The 12,500-nt window shown below is 45.1% G+C and overlaps 1 protein-coding gene across 2 annotated transcripts in view; it reads left to right on the top strand.

The window, feature by feature from the left end:
* LOC125031165 (ras-responsive element-binding protein 1-like) overlaps positions 1 to 12,500 on the top strand; it is a 212,849-nt gene that overhangs the window by 130,468 nt on the left and 69,881 nt on the right. For both annotated transcript variants that reach the window (XM_047621729.1, XM_047621732.1), the window contains exon 2: positions 3,932 to 3,985. In XM_047621729.1, coding sequence (XP_047477685.1) covers positions 3,932 to 3,985 — 54 coding nt within the window. The remainder of the gene's footprint in view (positions 1 to 3,931; positions 3,986 to 12,500) is intronic.

Raw genomic sequence — 12,500 nt, 5'->3', positions numbered from 1 at the left:
TTCACCCCACTCCCCTTGCTCCCTCAACCCCACCCCCTTGCTCCCTCAACCCCACCCCCTTGCTCCCTCACCCCACTCCCCTTGCTCCCTCACCCCCACCCCCTTGCTCCCTCACCCCACTCCCCTTGCTCCCTCACCCCCACCCCCTTGCTCCCTCACCCAACTCCCCTTGCTCCCTCACCCCCACCCCCTTGCTCCCTCACTCCACTTCCCTTGCTCCCTCACCCCACTCCCCTTGCTCCCTCACCCCCACCCCATTGCTCCCTCATCCCCACTCCCCTTGCTCCCTCACCCCACTCCCCTTGCTCCCTCACCCCCACCCCCTTTGCTCCCTCACCCAACTCCCCTTGCTCCCTCCCCCCCACCCCCTTGCTCCCTCACCCCACTCCCCTTGCTCCCTCACCCCAACCCCCTTGCTCCCTCACCCCACTCCCCTTGCTCCCTCACCCCACTCCCCTTGCTCCCTCACCCCACTCCCCTTGCTCTCCCTCAGCTCCCACTCCCCTTGCTCCCTCACCCCCACTCCACTCCCTTGCTCCCTCACCCCACTCCCCTTGCCCCCTCACCCCCACCCCCTAATCGTGACTCCATCCCGCATCTTATCTCTCGGCTGCGGGAGATAACCCTTATCAAACGCAGGTGTTACATCAGCAACGCTCGGAGCTGTGGCTGAAATCACAAAGGTGGTTCGTGTGGGTGGCGTGTAAGAGAGAGAGAGAGAGAGAGAGCGAGAGAGAGAGAGAGAGAGAGAGAGAGAGAGAGAGAGAGAGAGAGAGAGAGAGAGAGAGAGAGAGAAAGAGACAGAGACAGAGACAGAGACAGAGAGAGAGAGAGAGAGAGAGAGAACGGGAGAGGGAGAGGGAGAAAGAGAGAGGAAGAAACGATCCACACAGGAGGGAGAGAGAGAAAGGAGGGATTAGACAAATTGAAGGCTGAAAATAACGTAGAAAATAGCGGTGACGTAAACCATTTTCAGCGTGCCACTTCAACAAATGGCGTTATTCATCACGCTAAGAGGGCTCTATTGACTGCTAATAAACGCAGAATTTATTGTCACGCTTCATGTTGTGATGACACGTACGCATGCACGCTCATTCACGGACGTCAGGAGCACATGCACACGGACAGGCGCAGGCACATGAAGACAAATACACAGTAGCATGTAGACGTATGTGTACATGCGCACATGTACGTACATACGAATTCAAGATGTACTGTACGTATCATAATGGTTTATATTACTATGTTGGATTTGTTTTTCTACAGTTTTAATATATTGCAATTTTAGGAGGTGTTCAGACTTTTAGTAAAAGATAGAAGGTAGAAGGGACTGATAGCCTCGGGTTTTCTCTCACTCATTCTCAATCTCTTTCTCTCCTCTTTTCACTCCTCCCCCCTTCCCCTGTCTTCCTTTCAATTCTCCTTCCTTCTCCACCTCTCCCATTCTCTCCCCTTCCTCCAACCATTTTCTCCTCTCCTGACCCCTCTTCCCCTCTCTCTGCCCTTTTATCCCCCTCCTCTCTTTACCCCATCCCTACCCCTCCCCTTCTCTTACTCCTTCCACCAGTCTTCCTCCACCCCCTCTCCCTCACCTTTTCTCCCTCTCCTTTCCTCCTTCTGTCTCCCTCCCCACTCTCTCTCCGCCTTCCCTTCTCCCCCTTTCCTCACCTTCCCATCTCCCTTTCTCCCTCTCTTCCCCTCTCTCCACCTTTCCCTCTCCCCCTCTGCCTCTACCTCCCTTTCTCCCTACCTTCCCCCCTACCTCTCTCCCCACCTTCCCTCCTGTGTCCCTTCCCCTCTCGCCACCTTCCCCTACCCCTCTCCCCATCATCCCCTACCCCTTCTCCCCACCTTCCCCTACCCCTCTCCCCACCTTCCCCTACCCCTCTCCCCACCTTCCCCTACCCCTCTCCCCACCTTCCCCTCTCCCCGAACCATCCATGTGTGGAGGACGATGCTGATCGTATCCATTTGTAAGGCGTCCCTCCTCTTGCTACTCGCGTGCGTTCATCTCTGGCAAGACGCAGTGACATTGTGCTCGGGTATTATTGGTCTATTTTACGGTCAAGAAAAAGTCTTTTATTCTCTTATTATCACTAGATTTCCCTTTTTCTTTTCCTTTTTCTTTTTCTTTCTTTCTCATTTTTTCACTTTATTTCTCTCTCTCTCTCTCTCTCTCTCTCTCTCTCTCTCTCTCTCTCTCTCTCTCTCTCTCTCTCTCTCTCTCTCTCTCTCTCTCTTTCTTTCGCCTCTTCCTCCTCCTCCTTTCGCTTTCGCCTAGACACTTATTATCAGCTGTTCGGTCACTTGATTTGGCCCGAGTCTGATATGGGTATTACGTCTTTCGTGTAGTTAGAGGCGAGGTCACCGTGTTTTGCCAGTTGGTGTTGAACCTTATAGCTTGTTGGCGGCCCACAGGTCATGGCGGACTGGTCGTACCTTCTGTATCTGTTTTAAGGAGGCTCTGCGGTTGTTTGTTAGTCAAGTGTGGCAGCTGTTGTCGTGCTAGTATTTTGTTTAGTTTCTTTGTTGTTTTTGTATTGTTTTGTTTGATTTGTGCGTGTGGTTGTGTGTGTTTGTGTTGGTGAGTGAAAGCTTCCGAATGTTTGTGTTTGTGTGCGCGCACGCGTGATTTTCAGAAATGTAAATGGAGTGGCGATTCCGTAGGTTTTCATTCCTCCCTTTGATATTTTCTTCAAACTTCCCCGTGTCGTCATCGGATATCACATTTCATGAATAGATAAATGTAAGAAAAAAAATAATTACCGGTTACCTTAATTAGTTCATGAATAAAAGGGGTGATGATTCAGTTACATTTCCCCTCTCAGCTGAGGTGAAGATATTCCCCGAACCCCATTACTCCTTCGCCCGCCCCTACCGAAACCCCACTCTTATCACCACTCCCTCCCATGCCCACACTCCTGTCCCCAACAACACTCCTCACCACCCATCACCCCACACCCACACCACAGTGCTCACCCCTCTCTCCCACCACTTCTCCATCACTCACCTCCACCCCCTATATATCACCCCTCACCCCACCACTTCTCCAACACTCACCCCCACCCCCTATATCACCCCTCACCCCACCACTTCTCCAACACTCACCCACACCCCCTATATGACCCCTCACCCCACCACTTCTCCAACACTCACCCCCACCCCCAATATCACCCCCTCACCCCACCACCTCTCCAACACTCATCCCCCATCTCCTATATCACCCCCTCACCCCACCACTTCTCCAACACCCCTCCCCTCAATTCCCTCTCCACCCCTTTTCTCCCCACCCCCTGCACCACCTCTAACCCCCTCTCCCCTTCCCCCCACTCCCCACCCCCTTCCCCCACTCCCCACCCCCTTCCCCCATCCTTCCCGACTCCCTTTCAGCGTCACACTTTGAAATGCTAATCAGATCATGCCGGCGATTGCGTGCTGTGATGCGTCGCGCCCATCAGGAAAGCCAGATATTCCGAATTTACGATTGGATAGGATGGTAATACCGAGGGTGCGTGTGGTAGCCGCGGTGATGGTGGTAGTTTAGTGGCGATGGTGGTAGTTGCAAGGGGCAATTGTAGTATTGTTGCCAGTACTGAAGCCTTTGCAGGATGTGTAGTTTGGATAGTGTAGATAGGATGTGTGATAATGATGGGGATAATGATAGAAGGAGTGATGGTATGAATTAAGATTATTTGCGCAGTGAATAGGGATGATTATGTGTGGTAATGATTGTTGTAATTATAGTGACAATAATGGTTTGTATGGTAATAATAGTGACCAGAATTGTTTGTATAGTAAATATAGTAACAGTAAAGGTTTTTTTGCTAGTGATAATAATGATAGTACTGCAACTATTTGTGTAGTGATAATAGTAATAAGGACACAGATAATGAAAATGATATGTTAATAATATTTTTGTCTCTCTCTGCAGGTTAAGAACGTGACGAGCAAGACTGCTCCTGCTCCTCCTCAGACGCGAAGGAAGGTAGGTGTATAGTCTGTCTGTCTGTTTTTCTCTGTGTGTGTCTGTTTCTTTACTTCTCTCTCTCTCTCTCTCTCTCTCTCTCTCTCTCTCTCTCTCTCTCTCTCTCTCTCTCTCTCTCTCTCTCTCTCTCTCTCTCTCTCTCTTTCTGCCCTCACCTTTTTCTTTGCTGCATTTTTCTTTCATTTTTTTAATACTCTGGAGATACGTTATCGAACGCCTGGTAGGTCGTCCTTGATATTATTCATACACAGAGATAAAGAAGGAGAAGAAGGAGAGAGAGAGGGAGAGAGAGAGAGAGAGAGAGAGAGAGAGAGAGAGAGAGAGAGAGAGAGAGAGAGAGAGAGAGAGAGAGAGAGAGGGGGGGGGGGGCTAACATCTCGACAAATATATGGTAAATAATCACATCGTTTTTCAAGGCAATTGATCGAACCGATTCTCATAAATACACATATATTAAATATACATTTTTTCTGCTATTAGATGAAAATAAAATGATTGTAAGTTGATTAACAAACAAACAAACACTCACCTACCCTGTGACCACACTTTCACCCGCACCCATATACCCGAGGATACCCAGTTATACCCAACTATACCTAAGTACACATTATCATACCAATGCAAGTACGTGCACGGGGACTGGGGGAGCACATCTCTCTCTCTTTTCTCGAGAGAGAGAGAGACAGAGAGAGAGAGAGAGAGAGAGAGAGAGAGAGAGAGAGAGAGAGAGAGAGAGAGAGACAGAGAGAGAGAGGGGGGGGGGGGAAGGAGAGAATGGGAGAGGCAGAGACGTGGTTAAAATTGGTGACAGCGTAAAGTTGTTGGATTCAGTGGTCTCATGACTTACGTGGGTGAAGGCGTCAGCTGTTGGGGCGTCTATTGATAGTATTTAGATTTAGATTTGTTTATTTAATCTGTTGTTGCTGTTGTTGTTTGTACGTGTGTGTGTGTGTGTATGTGTATGTGTGCGTGTGCGTATGCGTGTGTGCGTGTGCGTATGCGTGTGTGTGTGTGTGTGTGTGTGTGTATGTGTGTATACGTTTTCTTTGGGGTTTGTTTTGTTTTGTTGTTATAATCTACGAAGGTTATTATTGTTATTATTTTTGCTGTTGTTACTCTGTTACTGCTGTTGTATTATTATTATTATTACTATTATTAATATTATCATCATTATTGTTATTATTATTATAAATAATATTGCTATTATTATTATTATTATTATTATTATCATTATTATTATTATTATTATTATCATTATTACTATTGTCATATCATGATTATTATTATCACTATCATTATCATTATCCTTGTTGTTGTTGTTATAAATTTCTAGTTTTCATTTATTTCAGTTTCTTTCCTCTTAGTTTTCCTCCTTCCCTCGCGCCGTGTTCGTCCCTTCCCTCGCATCCTCTTTTCGTCGGAAACAAATATGACGAGGAAGTGTGACATCATCTTTCCCTCCTTCGCATCCGCTGGGCAGTTTTTTTTTTCTCTCTCTCGCTGTCCCTCTCAATTTCTCTCATTGTTTTTCTTTCTCTCTCTTTGTGTCTCTTTCTCTCTTTTTGTTACGCTTTCTTTCTCTTTTTTTTATCTTTCTCTCTCTCTCTCTCTCTCTCTCTCTCTCTCTCTCTCTCTCTCTCTCTCTCTCTCTCTCTCTCTCTCTGATGAAAAAACTGCTCTCTTTGTTCATCTGGCCACCGATCCAAGGGCCTTGAGTGGATGCGTAGTTTTTAGTTCTCTATCGGAAAGAGACCACGTTGGAATGTTTCGTTTGTTGTATACAGTGGGGGTTATACCATTTTTTCCCATGTTACTCTTTTATTGCTGTTACTCTAATTGTGTTCCTTTCTTCCACTGGTTCTCACTTTCTTTATTCTGCTTGGCCTACTCCTTATTGTTATTATTATCATTGTTATTGTTGTTATTACTATTATTATGATGATGATGACTGTTCTTATTGTTGTTTGTTGTATTATTATTATAATTATTAGTATCGGTATCATTGTTATTATTATTAATCTATATTATTATTACTATTATTATTATACTCTTTTTTTTTCCTCCTTATTTTTCTTATTTTTCATATCCTCCTCCTCTCCTCCTCTTTCTCCTACCTCTTTTCCTCTTCTTCTTTTTCTTCTTCTCCCTCCTCCTCCACTTCTTCCTCCTCCCCCACCTCCTCCTCCTCCTCCTCCTCCTCCTCCTCCTCCTCCACTTCCTCCTCCTCCCCCAGCTCCTCCTCCACTTCCTCCTCCTCCCCCAGCTCCTCCTCCTCCTCCTCCTCCTCCCCCCTCTCCTCCTCCTCCTTTTCTCATTTCTCTTACAAAATGACTAATTTGTACAATCCCTCTCCCCTTATCTGATGAGGTTAGCATCCGATTATAAAAACACAGCTGTCAATGTGACGATAAAAGTCTTCGATATCACGATTTTTCTAAAGGATATCTTGTTTTGGATATATTTTCGTTGCTAAGGTGTTGATTGGATCCTGTTGGGAAACGTGACTTTTTCCAGATTTACGGCATCTTGTGGATAACATTATTTCACAATGGATTTTTTTTCTCTCGACCAATCTCACGTGGTGAAACAATATAAGATGAAGTAAAGGAAATAAATAGAGATATTTGTATGCGTGTTCTGTTCTATTTATTTGATATGATACAAGTATGATACAAATAACGATTTTTTTTTCGCTATTTGCAATCTGATATTTAAGGATTAATAAGTTCTCGACATAGCTCTTACATTTGGCTTAAGGTACTTAGGGTTTGGGAATCATCTAGAATGACAGTTTGCATATATCAAAGGTAAATTAATTATCAGTCTTGTGCAATTGTCATTATGAGAAAGTGACGGGATACTTAACTATGCGAAACCGATATTGTTGCTCTATAACAATTAATGTGGTTTTGCCTCCCCAATTTAATGTCTTTGGCGCATATATAATTTGTCTTTCTTTTTCCTCGGCATTTTCTTTAAATAACGATTATCATCAAAGCAGGAAAAAGTGCACCACATTGAAGGACGCACCGACGTGAGTGAAAATGACCTCATCGGAGGAAAAGTTTCGAAAGTGTATTTCTTGCTACTTTCACCCCCCCCCCCTCTCCCCCGACTCTCCGACCCTGCACCACCTCAACCTCTACCCCTTCACCAACCCTATCCCCTCAGACCACCCTCTCTGCCCTTCCCCTCTTCCCTTCCCCTCTCCCCTTCCCCTCTCCCCTTCCCCTCTCCCCTTCCCCTCTTCCCTTCCCCTCTCCCCTTCCCCTCTTCCCTTCCCCTTTCCCCTTCCCCTCCCCCCCTCCTCAACCCGCCGCCCGCTTGTTCAACACATGTGTGCGGCCGCGAGGGGCTGTGTCAATAAACAACCTTCTATCAGTATCACGTTTGAATTATCATATTATATCAAGGTATTATCAGTTATCAGGGAGGTGAGTCATGAGGCCAAAGAGTGCCACTTTGAACCTCAGCTAAGGTCCCTGACACTAGGATGACACTCTCTGATGCCAAAATGACACTCTTTGGCACTGGACGATGTACAAATAAAGGGGCGTTGTAGTTGCACTGCTATTTGATAAACTAATGATACGGAAAAAATTATAATGTTCAAAGTTTACCTTTTTTTGACATTGATGGAAATTTTTCCTTCATTCTTCATGATATCTTTATTCTTTTAATTTCTTAATGCCTCGATCTGGAATGTGGATTAGGGAATTTAAGATTAATCCGAGGAATTTTTTAAGTTTAAGATGATCTCACACTGTCGATACGTAAGGAAGTTAATGAACGCTTGCTTGTCGTTCTGTCGTGACACTGCTTGTCACTTCTTTCGAGGCATGTATAAATGAGTAGACATATGGCGAGCTTGTACATGTATATACATATACATGCTGTTGTTGTTTTTTGTTATCGTGTTCTTCATAGTTCATTTGTAGTTACTGATATTCTTGTTAGTATAGCTATGGCTGTTATTATCAGTATTAATTATGTTATTGTTATCATCATCATTATCATCATCAGTATTTGTTAATCTAAATATTGTTATTAATAATGTTATTATTATTATTTATTATTATTATTATTATTATTATTATTATTATTATTGTTGTTGTTGTTGTTGTTATTGTAATCATCATTATTATTATTATTATTATTGTTATTATTATTATTATTTAGATTGTTATTATCATTTAGCCATCAACATCACTACTGCCATTAAAATCATAATTTTCGAAGCCGTCCCACGTTTGGCAGGATGGGATTTGGGATGATTTGTGCGTTTGTATGTGTTTGTTTGCTTGTTTTTTTTTTTGTTTCCTTCGTCACAATTATTGGTCTCTTACTCCATCTTCATTCATGCCTTTTGTTCTTCGGAAGAATTAGAATGACATATTTGTGATATCATGGATGATGGTTAGTAAGTCGACGATGTAATATACATAACGTTTTCGGTGATATTTGGTGCCAGTGTGTTGGATGAGTGTCAGGTGTGTCAAGGGTGAAGGGTGGTGTAAGCGATGAAGTGCGGATTGTGAAGATTGAAGTGTCAAGTGTGTAAGGTGAAGTGTGAAGAGTGAACTGTAGAGAGTGAGGAGCTGAAGTGCAAAGGGATAGGAGCAAATTGTGAAGGATGAAGTGCCAGGTGAGGAGGAGGAAGTGTGGAGGGTAAAGTGTAGAAAGTGAGAGTTGAAGTGCGAGGGTGAGGAGCGAAGTGTGCAGGAGAGAGTGTCAAGTGCGAAGGGTGAAGTGTGGAGAATGAAGTGTAAGGGAAGTATGAAGGATGAGGACCGAAATAGGAAAGATGGAGTTTCAAGGATGAAGTGTAAAGGATGAAGTGTCAAGTGTCACCTGCCACCTGCCATCCTTTCGTTCGATGTCTACCGCAAATATGGGAGACGAGACTGTATCTACCCTGTACTCTCCTTTGGAAACCTTCGTGTCACCAATCTCCTCTCTCTCTCTATCTATCTATCTATCTATCTATCTATATATCTATATATCTATATATCTATCAATCAATCCCAACACTTTTACATTTTTTTTTACTCGTCATCTCCTCTAGACTTCTGTATTTTTGTATTCATTTTTTTTTTAGTATGACATTTTCGCATTTCCTTGCTTTTACATGTTTCATTTCTCCCTTTTTCATATCGGCTCCTATATTATCCTCCCTACCATTCTTCTCGTGTTCTTTCCTTCGTCTTTCTCCTACTCCTCCTCTTGCTACTTCTCCTCCTCTTTCTCCCCTTTCTCCTACTCCTCCTCCTCTTCCTCTTCCCCCTCCTCCTCCATCTTCTCCCCCATATTAATCTCCAACTCTCTCTCTCTCTCCCTCTCTCTCTCTCTCTCTCTCTCTCTCTCTCTCTCTCTCTCTCTCTCTCTCTCTCTCTCTCTCTCTCTCTCTCTCTCTCTCTCTCTCTCTCTCTCTCTCTCTCTCCTACCTTCGTACGTCTGGCACCGGGTCTATCAACTGTCAATATCAGGGAGGAGCGACAACTGCAACCTATGTTTGGCCCTTCTGTCCTCTCTCTTCTATGCCTCCTATCTCCCTCTCTCATCTCTCCCTATTTCCTTTTCTCTCCTCTGCTTTCAATCTTTATACTCGTTTTTTCTGTAGTTCTTTTTTTTTGTAAATTCAATTGTTTTGATTTTGTTTTCATTTTGTTTTGCTATTTTTTCCCCAGCCCTCCTCTCTCTCTCTCTCTCTCTCTCTCTCTCTCTCTCTCTCTCTCTCTCTCTCTCCCGCTCTACTCTCTCTCCTCCTCTCTCTCTCTCTCTCTCTCTCTAAAAACGGAGAGTACATTACAGAAGATTAAGAATAAAGAGATAGAGATGGACGGCTGATGGTAAAGGAGGCAGGAGGGCGTAAGGGGGTGAAAGTTGCACAGGACCTTTTTCAATCAAAGGGCGGATGGAGGAGAAGAGGAAGAGGAAGAGAGGAAAGAGAGAGAAGGGGAGAGAAGAGGAAGAGGAAGGGGAAAGGAAGAGGAGGGAGGAGGAGGAGGAGGAAGGGAGGAGGGAGGCGAGGAGGAGGAGGAGGAGGAGGAGGAGGAGGAGGAGGAGGAGGAGGAAAGAGTAGTAGTAGTAGTAGTAGTAGTAATAGTAGTAGTTGTTGTTTTAATAGTAGTTGTAGGAAGAGGAATAGGAATAGGAATAGGAATAGGAATAGGAAGTGGAAAGGAGGAGAGGAGAATGATGGAGTGGAGTGGGAAGGGAGGGAGAATGAGGTGAAGGAGGAGAAGGAAGAGTGGAGAATGGTGGAGTGGAGTGGGAAGGGAGGGAGAATGAGGTGAAGGAGGAGGAGAGGGAGAGTAGGAGGGAAAGAGGACGAGGAGGGGGGGGGGGAGTGAGGAGGAGAAGGGCGGGGGAAGAATGAAACCTTTCCATCTCTTGTCTGCGTCTTTCCCTTTTCAGAGGAGAAATAAATGGCAGTGGTGTAGAGGAAGAATAAAGGAGTGATCTATCTTGATGATTGTATTACACTAATAACATTGGTAATGATAACGACAATAAAAGCAGTGATTGTGATGATGATCTTGATGGTGATAAGATCATGATAATAGTGATGATGGTAATGATATTAATAGTGATAACGACATCAACAACAAACATAAAAATTGAATCATTAACTCCAACAGTGATAATGATAACACTATAAAACATCAGCTGAGATTACTATGCACATGATCACGTTGTGTGTGCGTGTGCGTGTGTGCGTGGGCTGTGTCGCATCGTACGGGCGTGGACCGTCACAAGCATCCTCCTGCAGCGCCTTTCCGAGAATCCCACAGGACTCGAGCGCTCCTCGGAAGGGCGTGTGTGCGCCGGTCCTCGCACGTGCAAAAGGGCGTCTCCCGCGGTTACGACGCCGAGGTTTTTCTGGTGTGTCCTTTTTGGCATTCCTCTCTGCTTTTTCTTTCTCTTCGTCCATTCTCTCTCTCTCTCTCTCTCTCTCTCTCTCTCTCTCTCTCTCTCTCTCTCTCTCTCTCTCTCTCTCTCTCTCTCTCTCTCTCTCTCTCTCTCTCTCTCTCTCTCTCTCTCTCTCTCTCTCTCTCTCTCTCTCTCTCTCTCTCTCTCTCTCTCTCTCTCTCTCTCTCTCTCACTCTCTCACTCTCTCACTCTCTCTCTCTCTCTCTTTCCCCCACCCTCCCTCCCTCCCTCCCTCCCTCCCAACGGTTTTCTTCATTTATGTTTTTCTCATTTTTATCTCTTGCCTCCAACTGTACATCTCTCTCTCCCTCAGTTCCCCTTCTTATGCCTGTCCTTATGAAAAGGAATTCCCGCCAAAACCATATCCAATCTACTTACTCGTCGTCGATGTTCTTCTTTTTTAATTTTTGGCGGGAAATCTGTTCTTCGTGACCCTCCTCCGCCGCCATTGACAGACGTAAACAAAACCATGCTTGATTTTCACGTCGCGCCTTTGAATTATAAGCTGTTACATTCGGTTGTCATGAAGGCATCGATTCCTTGACTTGCGGATCCGGAACGTACTATTTGTATCTTAGCAATGGCCATCGGCTTTCATAATTTATGAGCGATAACCGATCGATTGCGCTCGGTCAGCCCGCGTGTACGTAAGTGTGTGCACGGACGTGTGTGCGTATATGTGTATGTGTGAGTGAGAGAGAGAAGTAAGAACTCGTCCGTTTTCCCGACTTCCACGACAGTTTTTTATGGACGAATTTCGTGATGGAGCCCATAATAATCATGGAGTATGGAGTGCGGTTGATGGCGGGCGCGAGGGTGTAGTAGAGGACGTTTTTTTTCTTTTCTTATGCCTTTTTCTCGTTTTTTAGATATACAGTTCCGAAAGTGGGAGTGGTTTGATATAATGCCGTACCAGAAACGTTTCATGAAGAGTTATTGAGAGCTAAACTTTTTTTTATATATATAATCTATTACATATCCCTGTTGTTTCCTCCCCGTAAGTATAGCACGCTGCTCTTTTCCATCCTCCCTTCTCTCTCTAAACCACACATTATCATTTTCTTCTCTCCTTTTCTGCTTTTTCTTCTGTTCATTCTCTTACTCTTCCATCTCGTTTCCTTTTCCCCCAACCTTTCTTTCTCTTCTCCTCCTATTTTCTCTCCAAATCGGTTTCATCCTTTTCCTCTGGCGCTTCCTCACCCTCCTTACCCTCTCCCTTTTCTCCTTGTTTTTCCTCACCCTCTTCCTTCCCTTTCTGCTCTTCCCCCAAATCATCATTCTCCTCCGTCTTTCCCTCCTTTCCCTCTGCCTCTTCTCCTTGACCCAAGGGTGTAACTTATGGGAGGAGACACAGCATGTTCTAAGGAGGGAGAGGGGAAGGGGGTGGGGAAGGGGTGGGAAGGGGAGGTCACAGGTCATCCTTAGGGTCATCAGGAGGATCTCGCAGCTCCCCAGACGACGGGCGGGAGAGGGTGGGCGTGCGCGTCTCTCCAATCTTCCTCCCTTTCTCGACGGTTTCACCTTTCTCCAGATCGCTTTCTCTCTCTCTCTCTCTCTCTATATATATATATATATATCTATC

This window comes from Penaeus chinensis, chromosome 12 (assembly GCF_019202785.1).
Source record: "Penaeus chinensis breed Huanghai No. 1 chromosome 12, ASM1920278v2, whole genome shotgun sequence".
Lineage (NCBI taxonomy): Eukaryota > Metazoa > Arthropoda > Malacostraca > Decapoda > Penaeidae > Penaeus > Penaeus chinensis.
The sequence above is the reverse complement of the archived record's forward strand: the minus strand, read 5'-3'. Positions and strand labels throughout refer to the sequence as shown.